This window comes from Hyperolius riggenbachi, chromosome 1 (assembly GCF_040937935.1).
Source record: "Hyperolius riggenbachi isolate aHypRig1 chromosome 1, aHypRig1.pri, whole genome shotgun sequence".
NCBI classification, from domain to species: domain Eukaryota; kingdom Metazoa; phylum Chordata; class Amphibia; order Anura; family Hyperoliidae; genus Hyperolius; species Hyperolius riggenbachi.
The window spans coordinates 689,987,651-690,012,081 of record NC_090646.1 but is presented as its reverse complement, the minus strand read 5'-3'; the positions used below and the strand labels follow the sequence as shown (position 1 = coordinate 690,012,081).

At 46.9% G+C, this 24,431-nt stretch overlaps 1 protein-coding gene across 2 annotated transcripts in view; it reads left to right on the top strand.

Annotated features, from left to right (window-relative positions):
* Positions 1-20,943, top strand: part of LOC137532675 (sphingomyelin phosphodiesterase 5-like) — a 115,003-nt gene extending 94,060 nt beyond the window's left edge. The window contains exons 6-9 of one of the 2 annotated variants that reach the window (XM_068253481.1): positions 218-307; positions 8,744-8,807; positions 8,902-9,040; positions 18,936-20,943. In XM_068253481.1, coding sequence (XP_068109582.1) covers positions 218-307; positions 8,744-8,807; positions 8,902-9,040; positions 18,936-19,040 — 398 coding nt within the window. In that variant the 3' untranslated portion in view covers positions 19,041-20,943. Of the gene's footprint in view, positions 1-217; positions 308-8,743; positions 8,808-8,901; positions 9,041-12,149; positions 12,717-18,935 lie in introns of those variants that run through there. The other variant, XM_068253490.1, reaches the window with a different exon arrangement.
* The last annotated feature ends 3,488 nt before the right edge of the window (positions 20,944-24,431 follow it).

The window sequence follows — 24,431 nt, the reverse complement described above, 5'->3', positions numbered from 1 at the left end:
TAATTGTGGCAATATTATCTGGCCTCTAGATTCACTCATCCCAATGCTTGTCCTCAGATTGTGTTACCACATGGGCACATTTACAGGCAGCCTTGGTATAACCATTTCCTATGGCTAGCCTACTTTGCACTAGAAACCCTACTTTATAAGAAGATCTGCTCTAAGCCCTGTCTGAACATTACTTATGAAGTGTGATCTGTGACATCTTGTGTTTCAGATGACTGCTTGGAACAGAAGCACAAGCTGTTCTCTGTGTACAGAGATCCCTGCAGAGACTGTGCTGGCCGGGACAGGCTGGGAACTATGGGTAAGTAACATGTGACTGGAACGCACACTGCAGAGGTTCTGAGCTCAGAGATGCTTTAAAGCCTTGGACTGTCTGTGGAAAAGGGATCCACATGGATCTTCCACTATGAAGATGAACGTCAGAAACCATGAAAGACCATAAATAATAAAAATATCAGTTTCATTCAGTGGTGGGCTGAAATTTCACATTGAAATTCACAATTACGTATCGTAATCGTAATTCAAAATGTCAGAGAAAATGGTAATTAATTTCGTATGTAATAGTAGTATTTCAAAAGTTCATGTAATTTTTGCAAAATTTCGCATAATTTTGTGCCGATTTTAGAGGTTAATAGCAAAGCTCCCATACATGCTATTGCTACCAAAAATGCTACATATGTTAAGCAGAATAGTGGGTATAAGTCACAAAAATAATTTTTCAAAAAGACCTTGTAGTTTTTGACACAATCGGTTTTAAAAATGCAAAGGAAATGTTTTTTTTTTTTAAAGATTTTTATTTTTGAAAATTTTTTAAACATTAACATAAAAACATATAGCGCCTCACATCGCGCCCGATATACATATGTTTAGCAAAATTCGGGTGACCAACCAGTGTCACCATGTAAAGATAGTAGAGCACAATGAGGGTATCAAAAAACTTGATTACAACAGGAATTTTAGTGTTAAAAGAAAAGAACCAAAGACAATAGTAAAGCTTCCCTATATCACATGTCTGCCCCCATGGGTATAATTTAGAGATCCGGGGGTAATTTCACTCAAATCGAAGACTTCTGGTGCACCTGAGGCCCAAAGGGAACATACACTCAGGATACACCTTTACTCGCTAAGTCACCCAGATTCCTGCTACCTGGATGCATAGATTTCCTTGTTGGAGCTATTTAGAGCAGGAGACAAAACTAAACAATACAAAAGAAAGGACAAAAACATTAAGAAGTAAGAAACGAAGAGGACAAAGGGAAAAATAGAAGAGAGCGAGAGAGATGGCCGGCTCCACACGTACGAGTTACCACGGGGTCATGTGTAAAATGTTTTGGTCACAAAGGCCCCTATTAAGGCTCAGATGAAACATGACACTCAAATTACGTCAGGGTATTGGGGTGGGAAGTAAGTTAGCTCTCCATTCTGCGTTTATATTCATCAGATTCAGTGAATTCGAACCATGGTCTCCATGTCTTTAAAAACTGTTCATTTTTTAACTAGATTCCATACGTTCAATCGCTTTGATCTCGAGTAACCATTCAGTTATCGAGGGGGCCTGGGATGACTTCCAGTGTCTTGCAATAATTATGCGGGCCGCATTGATCAAGTGTTTGGAAAGTGATTTTTTTTATATTTCCTGAGCCTTCTTGGAGTATTATGCATTAAATAATAGGCAGGATCTTCAGAAGCCTCAACTCCTGTCACCTGTGTGATAATGGTCTTTACAGAGTCCCAAAATGGGCCAATGGCTGGGCAGCTCCAAAATATATGTACCAGGGTGCCCGTATGTGCACTACATCTCCAACAGAGGGAGCTAGAGTCTGGGTAAATGTGATGTAGCCTTTCTGGCGTATGATACCATTGCGTTAGAATTTTGTAACCTGATTCCTGAATACGGGCTGAGGTAGAACACTTAGGGGCTAAGATGAGGATCTAACGCCATTGAGCTTCCGTAAAAGTTTGATTTAGAGAAGCCTCCCACTTAGTTATTAATGAAGTAGTTATTGTGGGGTTTGTGATAAGCTTAGCATATATTTATGAGATCCCTTTAGTAACTGTGATGATCCGCTCAGCTGCCTGCGTATGCAGGCAGCCTTTTGATCATTGTTCTGGGCTGCATTCTGCAGGTCTCTGGAAAAGAGACCTTTTGTCAGTTTTGCAGCTTGCTGCTGCTGAGGAATTTGCATACGTTTGTCATGCAAATTGCCTAGCCACATCCTTTGTAGGCTTGCTCTATAAATACCATGTGATATCACAGTCCTTCACTGGTCATAAGGGTTTGTCCTGTGAAACACTCCTAGAGTGTCAGCCATGCTTATTGTTTAAGATTAGCTTAGAGTAATTCCTGGGACTGCACTAGGCATCCTTGCTAGAGAAGTCAGGATTGTATTATCTGTTTGCCTTGTTCTGCCTGGGAGTGTAGGCCAGAGCAGCGGTTGCTACTGGGAACTCCTTCTGTCTAGCGATTGTCCTGTCGCCAGTGGCGGTCGGCAGGAAATCGTTCTGTCTGTCTGGATCGCACTCGCCCTAGCGTTAGAGGCAGTGGATCTACATTCTCTGTATCTTGGAGCTAACCTTAGCTGCGGTCGCTACTGGTTACTCCTTCTGTCTTGTGCTTGGATCACACTGCTCTGACGGAAGAGCAGTGGATCTTTCTCGTGCTTGGTTCGCACTGGCTCTGACAGTAAGAGCAGTGGTTCCTGTTTGCGGATCGCACTCTCTCTTGCGGAAGAGAAGTGGATCCTGTCTCACCTATTTCCCGTTGTCCGTCTGTCTGTCTGTCTCCGCTTGCTGGTGCCTGCGGTAAGGCAACCGTGTAGCAAGCGTGTCTGTCATCTGGTGTCTGTCTTGTGTTGGTTAGTTAGGGTGGCACGCTTATCCCTGGGTGCTTAATGCGCGGGGATCGTGCTGAAACGCGTTCGCTGTTGCGAATGAGTGCGGTGGACGCGTTTAGCTAGCGTTTGTTATTTTCCTTGCTGTATTGCTTCTGTTATTCACTAGACTAGTCCCCAGGTGTTGAGACCAAGGACCTCACACCTAAGGATAGGATTGTGTATTGCTGTGTCTCTATTGGCAATCGCTGCTCTTGCGGTTGCGTTCTCTCTCCGTTTCCTTTGTGGTGTGTTCGCCGTCACTGGGTGGTGACTAGATTGGAGGACACACATACAATCTTCATCTGTTCTCATTCAGTCTTGTGTCGCTGTTTGCAATCGCTATTCCTTGCGATTGCTTTCCTGCTTTCCTTTCGCTGTTGTGCGTTCACCGTCGCTGGGTGGCGACTAGATTGGTGGACTCACATACAGGCTGTCTCTGTATTCTCTCCCTCTCGGGAGCCTATCCTGCTCACTGTTAGCAATCGCCACTCTTGCGATTGCGTTCTCACCTTGGTCTTTGCTGTCGTATGTCAACCGTCGCCAGGTTGCGACTAGATTGGGGGACATACGCACATTCTGGCTTTATGCTATCTCTCTCTCAAGAGAGAGAGACTATCTTGCTCTGTACTGCCCCATTACGTACAATTCCTATCTGGCATCTGTGGCGGTGTAGAGGATCGGTTCCTCTGCACTCCACAGCGTCATCTGCTGGTTGGAATTCCTCTCTATATCAGTACATCTATATCTGGGTACTCTGCTTCCACGATTTGTGGAGATCCTCCGCTGGTCAGCGAGCACGGCGTGCGCTGACGGTGGAGATCTACCGGAAATCGTTACAGTAACATAGCCTTCCCCGTCACAGTGCAACTCAAATGGCGTAAGATTTCGAGTTAGGCTTTGTCTATCTCCCAAACTAAGTAGATAATGCTGGAATTGCAGCAGAGACCAAGGGTCCAAGGGGGATAATTGTAGTTTGGTCTCCAGAGCTTCAATGCCCAGCCAAGAATTCCCATCGAGTAAATGATATGCCCGCAATAGTCGAGTGCCTCTCCATTGTTGGTATGCTGAGCGATTCGTGCCAGGCCGAAACCCAGGGTTATCTAGGAGCGGTATCATTGGTAATGGTCAAGGTGAGATCTGAGTGCTCCTATTAATTTTAAGGAACAATTTTATAGTGTCCGCAACCAGAGGGTAAGTCAGACCGGGTGCAGCAGAGCTTTTCCCCATCCATGGGAGGCTAGACACAAAAGGGCGAGCCAAGTCCCTCTCCATCCCGACCCATTGTTTCATTTGGCCATGACAATGCCAGTCCACTATTCGGATCAGTAAAGCTGCTGTATGGTATAGTTGTAAATTTGGCACCGCCATACCACCCTGTTCTTTAGGGGAGAGTTGTTAAGGCGTATTTTATTCTAGGAGGCTTGCCCCTCCAAATAAATTTCCTAAAGCATTTTCGAATTTCTTGAACGAAGACTGGGACAGAACTAGGCAATGCTTGAAAAACATATAGGAAGCGGGAAAGCATGTTCATTTTAATTATATTGACTCGTCTGAACCATGAGAATTTCACCACGTCCCATTTCTGGAGATCAGAGCGAATTGTGGCAAGCAGTGGGGCGTAGTTAAGTTTAAAAATCTCGAGTAAGCAGCTCTAAATTTTAGTTCCCAAGTAGGAAATTGCTTTGGGAGCCCATTTAAATGCAAAATTAGCTTGTAAATTTAGCTTTACACCTGGGTTCAAACCTACATCCAGAGCCTCGCATTTGTCATAATTGATTTTTAGGTTAGCTAGGTGGCCGTACTCTAAGAATTCTTTTAGAAGATTAGGGACAGAGATATGGGGGCTTGTGATATAAAAAAGCATGTGGTCCGCATAAGCAGCTATCTTATGTTCCGACGAGGGAAACTTAATTACCTTGATATCCGGATTGGCTCTGATTTTACGAAGTAATGGTTCTAAGGATAGAGCGAATATGAATGGCCTTGTCCCATTTGAGATATCAAAAGGCTCCGAGAGTTCTCCATTAGCCTTTATTCTAGCCAAAGAGAGAGAGTAAAGCGCCATGATACGAGTAAGCATATTATGGGATAGTCCCACATGACTTAATGTATTTTTGATGAATTCCCAGCGGACACGATCGAAGGCCTTCTCCGCGTCAGTGGACAGTAGCATCATTGGAAGGGCCTCCGATCGTGCCCGGTGAATCACCGCCAAGGTCCTAATTGTATTGTCTCAGGGCTCTCTCGAGGGGATAAAGCCCACCTGATCAAAGTTAACCAGTTGAGACATCAAAGGGGACAATCTGTTGGCTAAAATTTTTGCGAATAATTTTAAATCTACATTGAGTAGGGATATAGGGTGGTAGCTAGGGCAGAGGTTAGGGTCTTTCCCCTGCTTATGAAGCACTGTTATGTGAGGCATGAGCATGTCTTTCAGGAATGAGGTGGGTGACTCTGGATCCACTAAAGAGTTAAAAGCCTTTAACAAAGATGGGTGGAGGATTCCCAAGAATTTCTTATAGTATTCTAGGCAAAAGCCGTCCGGGCCTGGTGCTTTTCCCGAGGGAGACTGAGTGATAGCCAGTCTTAGCTCGTCCAAAGAGAGCGGCTCTTTAAGATATTTTATTTCAGGTTCAGACAACTTGGGCATGCCCGACTCCATTATATATTTCCTAATTTTATGAGAAAGCGTTGACCTAGCTCCCCCGGACACATCTCCTGGCAAATTATAGAGGGAATTGTAATAATCGCGGAATATACGGGCTATCGAAAGAGACCTACCGGTATGATGTATTCTCGCATAGACACCCTGTATGCTAGGTATGTAGTTTGATTTCTGTTGAATTTTGAGGGCTCGGGCTAGTAGGCGGCTACATTTATTGCCATATTCATAATCATGGCGCCTACAATGCTCGGCTGCAAATCGTGCCTTGTAGAACAAAAGGGATTTCAATTTTTCTCGTTCTGCTGTAAGGAGCTCAAGATCAGACCTAGCTAAGGAGCCCTTATGTATAAATTCTAATTTTTTAATTTCTTGGAGCGATTTATCAATTGCCTTATTTCTTTCTCGTTTAATTCTACTGCCCTCTTGCATGAGCACTCCTCTGATTACGCACTTGTGTGCTGCCCAAACCGACATTGGGGAAATCTCATTGGTAGTATTCGTTTCAAAATAGGACCTCAGAGCATTTTCAATCCTAGAGGCCATGACATGGTCCTTCAAGAGGGAAGTATTTAGCCGCCAAGAGGATGGACCTTGTCTACCATCTAAAATATGAAGTGAGGTCTCTACCGGGGAATGATCTGTGATGGGACACGTGGATATGCGGACGTTAGAGGCTACTGACAACAAATTGTGGGAAACAAAGCTATAGTCAATGCGAGAATACACCCCGGCATTGCGAATTCCGCGGTCGACGGCCCCGCTGAGGAAGGGCAAAGTCCCAGTCATCTTGATTCCACTCAGGGGTTGCAACAGACTGAATTCCCAAGGTGTTAAAGTCTGGGAGATCTCTGGGATGCCTTAACGCTGCAGAATTAGACCCCAAACGTGCATGTAATTGAAAGGGGAAACCCCAGTTGTAGGTCGCTCCTGCACGTTGTAGGGCTGACAGAACAGGCTTCAGGGTGCGCCTCTGCGCCAGAGTGAAAGGTGCAAGATCCTGATAAAGTGACAAGGTAGCGCCATCAAAATCCACAGAGTCCATGGCCCGGGCTGCAGCCATGATGCGGTCTTTTATGGCGTAGTCGTGGATTCTGCTTATCACGTCCCTCGGAGGCTCCGAGTTCTTCGGTAGCGGGCGCAGCGCCCTGTGGGCCCGGTCCATCTTAATAAGAGTGCCTACCGGCCTGTTGAGGTGACCATTGAAAATGGCCTGCAATGAGGGTTGAAGATCTTCTGCTCTGGTGGCTTCCGGCAGCCCCCGTACCCGTATGTTATTTTGGCGGCTGCGGTTCTGGAGGTCCTCTATTTGCGCTCTCATGTCGCTTTGAAGAAGCGTCTGGCGGTCACTGGCCTCACGAAGACGAGACTCTTCCGATTTCAGGGTGCTCACTTCAGCCTCCAGGCCTGAGACTCTCTGAGCTGTGGATGCGCTGTCCGCTCGTAGCGCAGCTATCTCAGCCTTTGTAGAGCAGACTATGCGCTCCGTCTGTTGCTGCATGTTCTCCTTGGTTGGCATCCCTTTCAGGTAGGTCTAGAGCTCTTCTAGAGCACGGTTACTCACAGAGGAGCCCGGCGAGCTAGTTGGAGAAGGGCCTGTCGCAGGAGTGTCCGCCATCTTTGAAGAAGTGCTTCTCGTTGCTCTCGGGGTAAAGAAGTGTTCTAGGGTCTCTTTGGGCGCCTTAGATGCTTCAGTTGTGATCTTTTTGGTTGCTTTGCGTCTTCTCTTGCTTGCCATGCCACAATGGGGTATCAAAAGGGAGAGAAAAGGGCATATAAATCAAGGTTTTCTAGCATGTGACCGGGAGCTCAGAAAAAACACAACCTCACGCGGCCATGTTGCGCTCCGCCCCCAGAACATTTTTTTTTTACTTTTTTTTTTACTTTAAAAAATTTTTTTACTTGCATTTTTAAAATCGAGTTTCTCAAAAACTATAAGGTCTTTTTGCAAAAAAACTCCTTAACATATGTAGCAATTTTGGTGTCAACAACATGTATGGGGGCTATTCGGCAAGAAATTACTCAAAATTTTGCAAAATTGTATGCAAAATTACGAATGACTACACAAAATCAATTTAATTTGCAAATCGTAATTACGTCTAAGCGTAATTGCGAAAATTGATGCGAAATTTAGCAAATTTATTGATTACGATCATAATTTGTTGATTGCGATCATCACTTGTTTCATTTTAGTCACCATTTTGTTAACATCGGTTTATTACCCCATTATAAAGTTAGAGTCAATAGTAAGCTGGAACCTACTGGAATGTATACCATAGATGTAACACATGCTTAGTTATTATCACTCTTACCAACTCTTGATAGCCGGCCAGTGTGTTCTGTTAAAAGAAAATGGGAGTCGGGGTGCAAGTGGGACAAAATAAGATAATGTGCTCTTTTGTTGCTTGTTTAGCAATCTATAGATACTTAATGTTGTTGGCTTGAGATATGGGGTGGATACTTGAGAATTGACGGTGAGTGTGGAAGATGATTTAAGTGAGGTGAGCTCTGGTAACTGCTGATCATGTAGAGAACAGAAGGAGAGGGATCTCAGACATGGACAGGTGTTCTTGGATTGAGATATGGGGTGGATGCAATAGGATTGTTGTTGGGTGTAGGAGATGAATCAGTGTGATGAGCTCTGGTAACTGCTGAGCACATAGAGAACAGTAGAGGGACCTCAGACATGGAGAGATGTTCTTGGCATGAGATATTGGGTGGACATTGGAGGATTGTGTGTGGGGGGGGGGGTGGCGGGAGATAAATCAGTTAGGTGAGCTCTGGTAACTGCTGATCATGTAGAGAACAGAAGGAGAGGGACCTCAGATGTGTAGTGATGTCCTTGGCTTGAGATATGGGGTGGATATTGGAGGATTGTTGGGGGGGGAGATGAATCAGTGTGATGAGCTCTGGTAACTGCTGATCACATAGAGAACACAAGGAGAGGGAGCTCAGATGTGTAGTGGTGTCCTTGGCTTGAGGTGTTGGGTGGATATTGGAGGATTATTGGGGGGGGGGAGATAAATCAGTTAGGTGAGCTCTGGTAACTGCTGGCTGATGGGTGTGGGAGAGGAATCAGTGGGAGGAGTTCTCCTCCTTTTGGGAAGGAACTGAAGAACTGAGCGTTCTTAGCTTGAGGCTACTGTGTGTTTCATGGTTTCTTTTTTTAACAGATGTATAACACAGGTTCTTTGTTTCTCAGGTACTCTTCTACGGGCAGACTCTCTCTACCATGAGGCTGTTAACACCCCGGCAAATCTGAAGAGGTGAGAAGAGGGATAACTTTGTCAGCACATATTTCACCCGTCATTTTCCTCCTTCTAACCTTTTTTTTAATTACAACTTTTTTTTTAATTACAGAACTCTGGAATCGGAAACTGACCGGAGGTTATACATAGCTCCACCACTTCCTGAAGGCACAGATGAAACTGGTGCACACTGGACTGGACGGAGGATAGATTATATATTATACAAGGAATCCAGTTCTTTGCTTCCTCTGGTAAGAATCTGTTCCTCCGTAAGCTATTGTCCGGATTCAAAGTCTCAGTGATTACTGGGAATGTACAACAAGACAGTGTCCCCAAACATAGACACATAAAGCATGTAAATTATTACATGATTTCTCCATAACCATAACCTGTATTTAAGGAAACAAATCAAGAAACAAACTTTGTATGTTCTCGGCACCTCCTGAAGGTTACATAGGGATTATCCTCACCCTCTAGAGGTTATGCAAAATTATCCTCACCCTCTGGAGGTTAAGTAGGATTATCCTCAAATCCCCCCCCCCCCCAGGTTGTGCATGATTAACTCTTCCCCCTACCCCCGGAAGGTTATGTAAAATGATGCTCATCCTCTGGAGGTTTTGTAGATTATCCTCACTCTCTGGAGGTTTTGTAGGATTGTCCTCACCCTTTGGAGGTTCACCCTCTGGACGTTCTGTAGGATTGTCCTTACCCCCGGGAGGGATAAGGTGATTTAGGCAGTGTATTCTGATGAAGCCTCTGGGCATGGCGAAACATGTAGACATATCCTGTGTCACATGCTACACCCTCTGCCACATTCAACAGTAGCTTACTCGCAGCTATCTTGGGAATTGGAACCACGCTAAACAGCCAAGCATCTGTGACCAATCTCTGCCTTGAAACTGTGTATCATACAGTGTATACTTGCCTGGAATACTCGGTACAACACAGAGCCTAGGACATATGGAGCATAAAGGACTGATAACTAGACTTGGCGTAGTGCTGTCCCTCCTATTGCTATACAGTTGAGTTTAAAGTAATAGCAGTCAGACATCACTAACCTGATCAATTACTGTTTGGTAGAGATGATATTTCTACATGGCAAGTCATTTACTAGCAGGTGTAGTAGAGTAATAGAAAGCCAACAGTCACGAAATGCATGTTGCTGATTCTGTTTAATTGAATCACTAATTGAATGGGGAGTGTTCTAAATAATAGCAGTGTGGAGTTCAATTAGTGAGGTCATTCATCAAACAGGTGGCAATTTTTGCTATTATTTAAGGAAGTAAGGTAGCATGTGTTGTACCTGCTGGTAATAGTGCATTTCTCTCTGAAATTCTGAAGAAAATGGGTCGTTTCAGACAAAAAGTTGATTGAAGAGGAGAAAACGTATAAAGGGTACAGAAGATGATAGGTTGCTCAGCTAAAATTATAGCAAGTGCTTTAAAGAGACTCTGTAACAACAAAAAGATCCCCTGGGGGGTACTCACCTCGGGTGGGGGAAGCCTCCGGATCCTAATGAGGCTTCCCACGCCGTCCTCTGTCCCACAGGGGTCTCGCCGCAGCCCTCCGAACAGCCGGCGACTGTGCCGACTGTCAGTTCAATATTTACCTTTGCTGGCTCCAGCGGGGGCGCTGTGGCGACTTTCGGCACGGAAATAGACGGAAATACCCGATCTCCGTCGGGTCCGCTCTACTGCGCAGGCGCCGGAAACTTGCGCCTGCGCAGTAGAGCAGACCCGACGGCGATCGGGTATTTCCGCCTACTTCGGCGCCGACAGCCATCAGAGCGCCTGCGCAGGAGCCAGGAAGGTAAATATTGCGTCACGGCTGTACGGAGGGCTACAGCGAGACCCCCGAGGGACGCAGGACGGCGTGGGAAGCCTCACTTACCTGTGGCTTCTTCCAGCTCACCATAGGCGGCGAGGTCCCCCGGCATCCTCCTGGCTCCTCTCCTTGTGCCTCCGCCAGCCCCCGCTACTGGTGTCACCCGGTAACACCCGGGTCGGGTGTTGGGCCAGCTCTTCCTAGTTAATGACGCATGGCATTATCACGTCGGCAACCGTGATGACGCGAAGCGGCCGGCGTAATAATGCCATGCGTTATTAACCAGGAAGGGCCGGCTCGACCCGGGTTACGCCGGTAGCGGGGGCACAAGTAGAGGACCCCGTGGGACCTTGCCGCCTATGGTGAGCTGGAAGAAGCGCCAGGTAAGTGTACTCTTTTAATTTCAGGCACTGCTCAGGGTCCCTTTAAAATGGCAACAAAAACCTGAAAGACATGGAAGAAAGTGAAAAACTACCATTTGAATCAATAGAATAGCTAAAATGGCAAGGACTCCGCCAACAATGAGGTCCAGGAAGATCTAGAGCAGGAGTGCCCAATAGGTCGATCGCGACCATCTGATGAGTCCTGTCTAAATCTGCAGCTGTCAGATTTTGCTGACGCTCGCATCAGGGAGAAGAGGGGAGAGGCGTGACTAAAGGGGAGGCGCTGCTAGAGGGTAGAGGAGCCAATGAGGAGACAGGTCTCCTCCCCTCCAGGCTGCTTGTGAGCCATGCGTCTCTTCCCCCTCCAGGCTGCCTGCGAGCGCAGCGTCTTCTCCCCCCTGGCTGCATGTGAGGTAGTGTAATGTGGCAAATAGCTTCAGGATGATGCTGAATCTATTTGCTATGCTTGCATGTTTGAAGAGGCAGGAGGATTGTGGACTGCCTAACTGCAGGGATAGGGAGGGGGGATTCGTTATACTGTGAAGGGCAGAAGGCTTTTGTAATGTATTCACTAGGCTTGATGGGGGGGGGGGTAGAATACTGTGACTATCCATGCATGCTGGGGGGGTGGTAGATCTCGTGACCGCATTGGTTTTAAAAGTAGCTCGTGAGTCGAAAAAGTGGTTGCACCCCTGATCTAGAGGGTCTAAAGAGGGTCTAAGGATCGAACACACTGAGACCAGCGCAGGTGATGTGGATGCAGTTGGCGCCACCATAGGCCGTAATAGGAATTACAGCTATAGCAGTGCACAGGGAGTAACTTCGGTAACGTCAGAAGACGGATCTGAAGTTACTTTTAAATCATAATAATTTGGCGTCCATTAATTGATGGAAGCCGAATTATTTCATTCCCCACTATTCATGGTGGCCTGGAGGGGGAATAGTATTTAATAGGGCCAGGACTTGTGTGGCAGCAGGATCAGCCATATACCGCTGAATGAATATGTGAAGCCAAGCTATCTGCAAGAAGCCCCTGCAAAGTCCTACTGTTGAAAAAAAAGATGCGCTGAAGAGGTTAAATTGACAGGCCTAAAGAGAAATGGTGCAATATTTTGTGGACTGATGAAAGTAAGATTGTTCTTTTTGGGTCTAGTGGCCGGAGACGACCCCCAAACACTGAATTCAAGCCACAGTACGCTGTGAGGACAGTGAAGCATGGTGGTGCAAGCATCAGGACATGGGGATGCTTCTCATACTACGTGTTGGGCTTATTTATTGCATACCAGGGATTATGGATGAGCATGAATACCTCAGAATATTTGAAGAGCTCATGCTGCCTTATGCTGAAGAGGAAATGCCCTTGAAATGGGTGTTCCAACAAGACAACGACTCCAAACACACCAGTAAATGTGCAACATCTTGGCTCCAGACCAACAAGATAGACGTTATGGAGCAGCCAGCCCAATCCCTGGACCTTCATCCAATAGAAAACTTGTGGGGTGACATCAAATATGCAGTTCTGAGGCAAAACCAAGAACTGGAGAAGAACTGTGGAAAGCAGTCCAATCACCCTGGGCTGGAATACCTGATCACAGGTGCCAGAAGCTGGGTGACTCCATGTAACACAGACGTGCAGCAGTTCTCAGAAACAGTGCTTATACAACTAATTATTTAGAGGAGCAACATAAATGTAATCTATTTTTCTTCATGTGTTCATATGAAATCGAATGTGTAGTGTTCCCAATGCATTTGTGTGTATGGAAATAAAAGTTAGGATTTTGAGCTTTATTCACTTTTTTAAACACTCTGCTATTATTTAGAACACAACCAGGGCCGGCCCACCCATGAGGCGGGGTGAAACTTTTGCCTCAGGTGGCACTTCTGGGGGGGCGGCACCCGCCCGTTCATGTGTGTGGGGGGCCGCCCGAGCTGGAGGGGATAGCGGGCAGGAAGGGGGTATTGGGCCTAGCGGCGGGGAGGGGGGTCGGACCCCTCCCTTCCCTCGCCTGGGTCCCCCGTCCTCCGCTCCCCTCCAGCTTTAAAAAGTTCCGTGCTGGCTGCACCTATTTGTAAGAGGCAACGGGAGGGGATTACTCACCTCTTCCTCGTTCCAGGTCAGCGTGTGCTTCACTGACGTCACTTCCTGCTACGCCGCAGGAAGTGACATCAGTGGAGCGCACGCTGACCTGGAACGAGGAAGAGGTGAGTAATCCCCGCCCGTTGCCTCTTACACATAGCTGCAGCCAGTGACTTCACTTTTAAAGCTGGAGGGGAGCGGAGGACGGGGGACCCAGGCGAGGGAGGGGGGGGTCCGACCCCCCTCCCCGCCGCTAGGCCCAATACCCCCTTCCTGCCCGCTATCCCCTCCAGCTCGGGCGGCCCCCCACACCCACGGCTGCGGGGGGCGGCGGCAATTTCTTTGAAAATTGCCTCAGGCGGCAAAAAGTCTAGGGCTGGGCCTGAACACAACTGTATGACTGCTGGTCACAAGACTGTGTATACTCCTACTCAAAGATGGAATAGTCCTGCATAGTCCAACTCCAACAATCCCATTATTATATATGTACCTTTAATATATGTCTTTGCTTGCACGGGATAATTGGACTGGAACATAATAGACTGGGATTAGGTCATTGAAGGTGTAGCTGCATTTGTTGGTTTAAGAATTTTGCAGCACATGATGCTGTCCCTGACAGCTCTTTATTTTAATCATATTGGTAATTTCATCATTGTCAACGTGAGGTCATTATTATGCAGCAATCACAGTCCTTAAAGGGAACCAGAGACGAAGCACCCTTGTGTATTTTACCATATATATCAGTAAGAACATTAGAGAAAACACCTACCCTGCTCTCTGCTTCATCCTTCACTGCTAAAAATGTCTGTTATCAGCTGTGATAAGAATCCCGGACTGAGCATTCAGTCTGGCTTTGCAGAGAATCATTATAGCTGAGTCATTATAGCAGAGCCACAAGGGGGCAGGCTTGGGCTTGAAAAGACACCAGAGAAGACAGACTCGGCTATAATCTTTCCATAGCAAAGCTAGACTGAGTGCTCAGTCGGGGATTCTTAGCAGAGGTGATAACAGTCAGATTAAACAGAGAACAATGACACAAAGAGCAGATTAGGTGTTTACTGTCATGTTCCCACTAATTTATAAGGTAAAATACAAGAGGGTGCTTCATCTCTGGTTCTCTTTAACCTCCCTGGCGGTTAATTTTTTTTTTTCAAATGGGCAAAAAAAACATTTTTTTTTTTTTGTTTCTTGTAAAGCTACCAGAGTGGTAGCTACATGAAACACCACTAGAGGGCGCATGTGGCCCTCTAGTGCGATCGTCGCCGGCATCAATAGCAAACAGGGGAGCGCGTATATAACGCGTTCCCCTGTTTGGCTTCTCCTGTCGCCATGGCGACGATCTGCATGACGTCATGGACGTCAGCCGACGTCCTGACATCAGGCGAACTCGATCCAGCCCATAGCGCTGCCCGGAACTCATTGGTCCGGGCAGCGCAGGGCTCTGGCGGGGGGGGGGGGGGCTCTTCTGCCGCTGCGTGCGGGCGATCGCCGCAGAGCGGCGGCGATCAAGCTGTGCACACAGCTAGCAAAGTGCTAGCTGCGTGCACAGCACTTTACATGGTGAAAATCGCCCCACCAGGGGCTGAGATATCTCCCTGCGCGGCATAGCCCGAGCTCAGCTCGGGCTTACCGCCAGGGAGGTTAAAGGACCATTGTGACCAAATGCACCATATTGAGTGCATCAAAACTTTATTTAGTCATATTTCAATTACAGGATCGGTCAGTGTCGCAAACCACCAGAGCGGACAATGAAACTTTCTCTGCTCTGCCAGGCCATATTGCAGAGTTCTTTGGATTAGTTTTATCAGGGCCTTCCTGGAAACACAGTACCCCCTTCCTGGTTAAGTAGCCCTAAATCTAAGATTTCTGTGACAGAAATAAAGATCATGCTGTACCAGCCTGGAAGTCTCCCAGCGGGTTTAACACCAACTCTGCCGAATTCACAGAAGTTCTCATCACACAGCTGACTTTTACAAGAGGAAGATGAACTTCCAGTCTTCTTCAAATCCGTCTTTTCTTTATATTTCATGGGTTAGGAATGTTAGGTGGCCAATCTTTGCAGTTTGTTGGGCTCAGTCCAATAGGCTGCCACTGATTAGAGTCCGTAATACATTCAACCTACTTTGTATATGTTTAAATATAAAAGAAAACCAAAGGTAACTTAGTCATTTTGGGGAGTAGGAGGATTAATACAATTTTTACTTTTTTTTTTTTTTTAAATACCTTGGGTTCACTTTAATTCTATCCAACCAACCTGTTTGGCAGGTCCAATGTATATTATGTGTGTGTATTTATAATCGAATCAATGATTTAATCGTTCCAGTTGTTGCCCATGTTACCTAATTATTCTGATCTATGCGAGAGCTCTCTGTCCTCAGAAGACACACTACCGCATTGTCTGATCCATGCTAGAACTCTCTGTCCTCAGAAGAGACACTACTACATTGTCTGATCTCTGATCCATGTTAGAGCTCTCTGTCCTCAGAAGAGACACACTACCGCATTGTCTGATCTCTGATCCATGCTAGAACTCTCTGTCCTCAGAAGAGACACACTACCGCATTGTCTGATCTTTGATCCATGTTAGAGCTTTCTGTTCTCAGAAGAGACACATTATCGCATTGTCTGATCTCTGATCCATGCTAGAGCTCTCTGTCCTCAGAAGAGACGCACTACCACATTGTCTGATCTCTGATCCATGCTAGACCTCTCTGTCCTCAGAAGAGACCCACTACCGCATTGTCCGATCTCTGATCCATGTTAGAGCTTTCTGTCCTTAGAAGAGACACACTACTGCATTGTCTGATCTCTGATCCATGCTAGAGCTCTCTGTCCTCAGAAGAGACACACTACCGCGTTGTCTGATCTCTGATCCATGCTAGAGCTCTCTGTCCTCAGAAGAGAGACACTACCGCATTGTCTGATCTCTGATCCATGCTAGAGCTCTCTGTCCTCAGAAGAGACACACTACCGCGTTGTCTGATCTCTGATCCATGCTAGAGCTCTCTGTCCTCAGAAGAGAGACACTACCGCATTGTCTGATCTCTGATCCATGCTAGACCTCTCTGTCCTCAGAAGAGACACACTACTGCATTGTCTGATCTCTGATCCATGCTAGACCTCTCTGTCCTCAGAAGAGACACACCACCGCATTGTCCGATCTTGGATCCATGCTAGAGCTCTCTGTCCTCAGAAGAGACACACTACTGCATTGTCTGATCCATGCTAGACCTCTCTGTCCTCAGGAGAGACACACTATCGCATTGTCTGATCTCTGATCCATGCTAGAGCTCTCTGTCCTCAGAAGAGACACACTACTGCATTGTCTGATCCATGCTAGAGCTCTCTGTCCTCAGAAGAGACACACTATCGCATTGTCTGATCCATGCTAGAGCTCTCTGTCCTCAGAAGACACACTACCGCATTGTCTTATCTTTATAAAGTGTTGATTCCATAACTAGGTTGCAACTAACCAATTTTCCTTTTAAAAATTGCTAGACTGAGGTCTCTTTGCCTTATTTCAAGTCAGAGAGCTTGCAGCTTGACAAAGAAGCATTGGAAACAGTGGGCTGTAGCTGCGTCTAAGCCCATTTTACTGGCATGTGATTTTAATGAAGTGTCTGAATAAAGAGCTATTTCTTCAAGAATGGTGCTGCGGATCTTGGCTTTTTTAAGTCAGAGAGTGGTGGCAGCAAAATATCCTTGATTTCCAGGGCAAATTGATAAGTTTATTTTACTGATTGTACATACAATCAAGATTGTATCATTTATGGGCACACCAACTAATCTTAACCACTTAAAGAGGAACTTCAGCCTAAACAAACATACTGTCATCAAGTTACATTAGTTATGTTAATTAGAATAGATAGGTAATATAATCTCTTACCCACCCTGTTTTAAAAGAACAGGCAAATGTTTGTGATTCATGGGGGCTGCTATCTTTTTGGTTGAAAGGAGGTGACAAGGAGCAGGAGACACAGTTCCAACTGTCCTGTGTCCTGACTACCCCTCCCAGCTGCACATGCTAGGCTTCAAATGTCAAATTCAAAATGTAAAAAAAAACAAATTGCACCAAAACAGCAGAATGAGAACAACAACATCAGAAATCCCATCATGCTTTGCACAGCATCAGGGGAAAAAAGCCCGGGCAGTTTTCTTTTGTGCAGCTAAACATCAGGCTTGTATAAGCAAAACAAAGTTCTGATGCTGTGAAACTGTTAAAGAAACACAAAGCCTTTTCAGTGCTGCTGAGTCGATTTTTAGTCCGGATGTTCACTTTAAGGACCGCAGGATTTTCTTATGATCTGTGCTGGGTGGGCTCTTCAGCCTCCAGCACAGATCGGGTGGCAGGCAGGGCGATCAGACTCCCCCCCCCCCCCCCCCTTTTTTCCCCACTAGGGGGATGTCCTGCTGGGAGGGTCTGATCGCCGCCGGCTATTTTGGTGTAGCGGGGGGAAGCCTCAAAGCCCCCCTCCGCAGCGATATCCTGCCCTCCCTCTCCTTCCCTCCCTCCCCTTCTAACTATGGGTGGTACAGGACAGCGATCCGTCCTTTACCACCTCAGATAGGCTTTAGCCTATCCGATGCCGGCGATCCCCGGCCAATCAGAGGCCGGAGATCGCCGATCTCCTTTACGGCGCTGCTGCGACAGCAGCACCGTACAATGTAAACACCGGGGATTTCTTCCCCGGGTGTTTACAATTAGCCTGCCAGTCGCGATTGGAGGCTCGCAGGCTGTTCAAGGATCCCCCTGCCGTGAACTGACAGGCCGTTTCCATGGAAATCCACAAACGACCAGCCGCCACCTATCGGCGTTGGCTAGTCGTTAAGTGGTTAAACATTTACTGTTTTCACCATGGATTTGCCTCCAGAAGCCTCTAGTGGAGGAAACCTTTACAGCAATCGTGGAGTAGTAGGACTGGATTGGTGGGTGTTTGTCACAGGGAACAAAAGGTGGGGTAGTGTACAATATTCATACCTAGAGGCCATGTGTTTTTGTTACCTAGTAAGGTGTACAACTTGGCCAGAGGTCAAATGTGTAATGGCCTAAGGTAGAGCGTATACTTGTCGGAAAAAGTGAGTTTTGAGGGAGCGTTTAAAGATTCCAAATGTTGGAGGGTGACAGATGTGTTGTGTAAAGGCTTTCCAGAGGAGGGGTGAAGCATGTCCGAAATCTTGTATACGTAAATGTGAGGAGTTGATTTTAGAGGAGGACAGAAGATAATGTGCAGATCTGAGATTGCGGTTGAGTTGGTATCTTGAAACTACCGAGGAGATGTACAGGGGAGAGAGATTGTAGGAGAGCTTTGTAGGTTAGGGTTAGGAGTCTGAACTGGATCCGCTGGGTAATTGGCATCCAGTGAAGAGCTTGACAGAGAGGAGCAGCAGAGGAAGAGTGAGAAGAAAGATGAATGAGACGAGCAGCTGAGTTCAGTACAGATTGCAGGGCTGCCAGTCTGTTAGTTGGTAGTCCACAAAGTAGTATGACACACACACACAGAACATTTTTATATTGCCCTTTTCTCCTGGCGGACTCAAAGCGCCAGAGCTGCAGCCACTAGGACGCACTCTATAGGCAGTAGCAGTGTTAGGGAGACTTGCCCAAGGTCTCCTACTGAATAGGTGCTGAGAACAGGCAGAGCCAAGATTTGAACCCTGGTCTACTGTGTCAGAGGCAGAGCCCTTAACCAGTACCTTATCCAGCCACCCAGCCAGCCATGACAACACTTTACACGTACTAGCATTACCATGTAGTGTGTTGTCACAAATCTTATTAATAATAACTATTTATCTGTTCTTGCAATACATGTTGTCCTTTTCACACTACTAATGTTGTTGCTTTTACTATTATTATTTCTACAGAATGTGAAAAAGTTCCAGTTCATCAGCCAACTGGCAGGGTTGTCTGACCATATTGCAGTCTCGCTGCACTTCTCCGTCTCACTGCCAGGGGCAGAACCTCTGTAAATGTGTTAATGATTTAACAACATGTCTAATGTCTACAACTCATGACACCTCAGACAAAGTGTACTGTACATGTGAAGGGCTTAATAGTGCCAAACTGTCCCACCCTGGGATGGAGCCACCAGTGCCCAATTAACACTTTGTGCGTAATTGCCAGAAACCTGAGTCCAACTGTCCCACCTGTGATAGAGCTACCAGTGTCCAGCTATCACTTCCTGCATGGTTGGAAGAACCCACAGTCCTGTCCCGTCTGTGATAGAGCTATCAGTGCCCTGCTATCACTTCCTGCATGGTTGGTGGAATCCAGACCCCAGCTGTCCCACCTGTGATAGAGCCACCAGTGTCCAGCCATCACTTCCTGCATGGTTGGAAGAACCCACAGCCCAGCTCTCCCACCTGTGATAGAGCCACCAGTGTCCAGCTATCACTTCCTGCATGGTTGGTGGAATCCAGACCCCAGCTGTCCCACCTGTGATAGAGCCACCAGTGTCCAGCCATCACTTCACGCATGGTTGGAAGAACCCACAGCCCAGCTCTCCCACCTGTGATAGAGCTACCAGTGTCCAGCTATCACTTCCTGCATGGTTGGAAGAACCCACAGTCCTGTCCCGTCTGTGATAGAGCTATCAGTGCCCTGCTATCACTTCCTGCATGGTTGGTGGAATCCAGACCCCAGCTGTCCCACCTGTGATAGAGCCACCAGTGTCCAGCTATCACTTCCTACATGTTTGGAAGAACCCACAGCCCAGCTCTCCCACATGTGATAGAGCCACCAGTGTCCAGCTATCACTTTCTGCATGGTTGGTGGAATCCAGACCCCAGCGTTCCCACCTGTGATAGAGCCACCAGTGTCCAGCCATCACTTCCTGCATGGTTGGAAGAACCCACAGCCCAGCTCTCCCACCTGTGATAGAGCCACCAGTGTCCAGCTATCACTTCTTACCTGGTTGGAAGAACCCACAGCCCAGCTCTCCCACCTGTGATAGAGCCACCAGTGTCCAGCTATCACTTCCTGCATGGTTGGTGGAATCCAAGCCCCAGCTGTCCCACCTGTGATAGAGCCACCAGTGTCCAGCCATCACTTCCTGCATGGTTGGTGGAATCCAGGCCCCAGCTGTCACACCTGTGATAGAGCTATCAGTGCCCTGCTATCCCTTCCTGCATGGTTGGTGGAATCCAGGCCCCAGCTGTCCCACCTGTGATAGAGCCACCAGTGTCAAGCCATCACTTCCTGCATGGTTGGTGGAATCCAGGCCCCAGCTGTCACACCTGTGATAGAGCTATCAGTGCCCTGCTATCCCTTCCTGCATGGTTGGAAGAAACCACAGCCCAGCTCTCCCACCCTGTGAAAGAGCCACCAGTGCCATATTATCACTTTCTGTTTGGTTGGAAGAACCCACAGCCCAGCTTTCCTGCCTGTGATAGAGCTATCAATTCCCAGCTATCACGTCTTGTATGGTTGGAGGAATCCCAAATTACTTTTAATGTATGGATAATGGTGAAGGTACTCCACTATCCCTCAATGTATCTATGAAGCCATCGGTGCCTAGATCAGTGATGGCTAACATTGGCACTCCAGCTGTGGTGGAATTTAAGTCCATGAGGGATTGCAATACTCTGACAGCTTTAAGCATAACTCAGGGAGGCAGAGGCATGATGGGATTTGTAGTTTTGTCACAGCTGGAGTGCCAAGGTTAGCTATCACTGGTCTATATGTTCCTCTGTGTGGCTGGAAACATCAGAGCCCACTGCCCTCCACTCCTTAGGTGGAGTATCTCAGAGGACCCCCCAGAAACTCTGATGACCAACTCGTGCTTTCTGTATGGCCAGACCTTTATTTTATTAGGAGCTAAAATGTTAAAATATTTTGTACTTTATGAACACACAATAAAATATTTGTATACAATCTGCCAGTCTCTGTTTATAATGAGATAGATATGTATGTGCCGACACTCGCGCTATCTAATCCTATGTACCAATTCTAGTCTATCCATTCTATCAGTCTATCTATCCCTATTAGAGATATTCTTGTAGAAGTGCAGTCACAATATGCAGCATAAATAAGTTCCTTGGCACAATGCTGAACCTTTTACAGATGACAATGGCCCTGATTCATAAAGGACTGTGCAATTAAAAAATTGGGTTGTTAAAATATACAGCATTCGGTATTTTAGACTTGTTTCCTAATTGATAAAGATTTTCACAGGTGCGGTAGAAGTTCTGTAATTTTCCAAAAATCATGGCATCAATTCCCTAAGACCTGTCCGGTAACAGTAGAACAGCTGTGGGGAAAGTCTCTGTTCTGTTACTGCGATGTTGTGCTGTGACAGCTTTACCTTAGTTGGAGACATCCCTTAGATCTACATGATCCCTCCTACTCCCGCGGAATCTGTGCATTATCCTTTCTTTACATTTTTTTTTAATAGCATGTGTTTAGATGAACTCTCAATAAACATTAAACATGGCATGCTTAGATGATTTCCATGCTTGCTCCTCCGCATCTTCAAACAGTAACCTTAAGGGTTAAAGGTCTGAAGGTATTCAGGAGAAATCTCTCTTGTGCCGGCTGTCTTCTCCGCTGCCTGGGGGTGGGGGGTAGAGTAACTCATCCCTCCCAAGAACATATCGGAGCCTATGCGAGGGACTTGCAGGAGAGGGAGGCTGTTCTTGTTGGTTCTCTGCTTCTGTCAGTCAGGGTTTTTTTAACATGCAGCAAATCCACATAGATACGCTGTCTAGCCTTTCCAAATTTAACAAAATTATGGACCAGGTATGATTAAATAACACACATCTATCATCAATGTCATTGTACCACCTGTAGGCCAGAAATTGTGGTAATCCCATAAATAGAACAATCTCAATGCACTGAAAAAGAAAGAATCGTAGAAAAATACCAATGACCCACCCTCCTCCCCTGGGTCATGAACAATACCATGTCACATAGCCAGGGCTGGATTTGTACTTTCCAGCACCCAAGGCCAGGTGTCACCAACTGCCCCTAAACTCCATTCTTTCCAAAAACCTTACTAGTAATCACTAATTTGAATGGGGTCCTTTCCATTGTGCTGCCCTGTCCTATTCAACAAAGAAGCAGCACATGCTTTGTCCACTCGCACTCCCTGTAATGCCACGCTTCTGCCCGAATGTGCACAGCCGCCAATACTGTTCTGGGCATGTATACTTCAGAAATGAAGCTTGTGTATGAGCAGTATTTGTCAAGTATACATACCCATAACACTTGCCTGCTGTACACATCCGGGCAGGAGCACCAAAATATAAGGAGCGGAAGTGGACAGAGCATGCGCTGCCTCTTTGTCAGTCAGAGCCACAAACAAGACAGTGCAGTGCAATGGAGAGAAACCCATCCAAAACAGAGAACCTGTAAGTAACAAAAAACAACATCTTGTCAGTGTAAAGGAAGAAGGCTTACTAGCAGAAAGCTTTTTCTTTTAGCCACTTGCTGACTGCCCACTGTATATTGGTGGCGGCAAAGTGGCAGCCCCAGGACCACGTAATGCCAATTGGCGTCGGGCCCTGGGACTCTTCCGTGCCGGGGATCGCGCGCAGTGATGCGCGCGCATCTGCTGGCAATAGGCTCCGCCCACCAGCGACGTCAACCTGCCGGCCGTTTGGAAGCGCCGGCGGGTTGTTAACCCCTGGATCTCCGCCAGGGATGCTCAGCAGAGCTCGAATATTCGAGTAGCTCGAATATTCGAGCTCTTTTTCAGCTATTCGAGCTCAGTATTCGAGCTCGAATAGCTGCCGCTATTCGAATGGGCTATTCGAGTGAACTCGAATAGCCCACTCACTATTCGCGCTATTCGAGCAAACAGCGCTATTCGAGCTTGAATACCGAGCTTGAATAGCGTCATAGCCCAGATTGATGTCCTTAGAGCCAATCAGAGTGCTCCCAGGCCCTCTGACGGCAGCCAATCACAGAGGGGGACCCTGGCCAGCCCCTACCCTATAAATAGCGGCCGCCATGTTCGGTTTTTCCGTCCTTGCTTGACTTGTACAGAGAGAGATCTGCTCCTTTGTGCTTTGGCTTAGCAAGTGCTCTATTGTGGTCAATCACCTAGCGTTTTTGCTCACATACACCTGCTATACACACCTATATTGTTGTTAGCTAGATAGAGATTGTATTTTAGTTAGTAGCTTGTGTGTTACATAGAGACAGCTGCTGCTGCAGGCAAGCTTACACAGCTTTAGGCCTCAGGGCCTTGCCTGTGTGGGCAGCTGTCCTCCTGTCCTCTGTTAGTTTATTTCTCATCTATACCAGTGTTTCTGCTGTGTATTCTACCCTGTCTTGTCCTTTACTACTGAGTGATTATTGTATTTTGTAGTTATACTACTGTACTAGGGACACTCACTGTTACTGTTCATAGCTCCTGCGTGTGTGTGTGCGTGCACTGTCTGTAGTGTACACAGTACACAGTATTCCCTTCTACTGAATCATCTGATTACTACTGAATCTGATTATTGTATTTTCTAGTTGTACTTACTGTACTAGGGACACTCAGTCACTGTTCATAGGCTAGCTCCTGCGTGTGTGTGTGTGCGCGTGCACTGTCTGTAGTGTACACACACTCTATTTCCTTCTACTGAATCTGATTACTACTGATTATTGTATTTTCTAGTTAGTGTACTAGGGGACACACTCACTGTTCACACTTACTGATTACTGAATTATTGTATTTTGTATTTGTACTGTACTAGTAATCACTTAGCGATCTAATCACTTAGTGATTAGTGTCACCTCACCCACCAACCCACTCCATTAAAATACCCCACTTTTTCACCCGCCCTTTTAAAAAACTTTTTTGTTTACGCCCAAAACATCTAAGATGTCTGGAAGTGGCAGCCAACGCGGTTTGGGCAAGGGGAAGGGCAGCAAGGGAATCAGGAGGAGAGGGAGCAGCATTCTGGCAAGCCGCGCCACCATGCACAGTTCCGCAGCAGTAGCAGCTGCGTCAGTGGCTAACATTCCGCCTATAGCCACTGGCCGTGGACGCCTTGGGCGCCCAGCAGGAGCATCTGCAACTCACGCTGCAGAGACACAGCAGCAGCAGCGTGTAGTACCTGCTCTTATTTTCCTCCAGCCGGGTCGGAAACGTCCCATTGAGGAAAAGGATGCAGCCATTGTGGTGCAACTGATGACGGAGCATGAGCAGCCCGCCATCAGCTCTGCATCCGAAGCCTCCACCCTCACCACCACCACCACCCCTGTTCGCAGCAGCCGCCCAGCAGGGCCTGGGGAGGAGGCCAGTTCACCGTCAGTTGGCGACCTGTCATTCAGCAGTCTTTTGACCCCAGGCATCATGAGTCAATTGTCTGCTGTTGTTGGCGATTTTGAGTAGGAGATGCTGATGGGCACTTTGGGGGAGAAGGGATTGG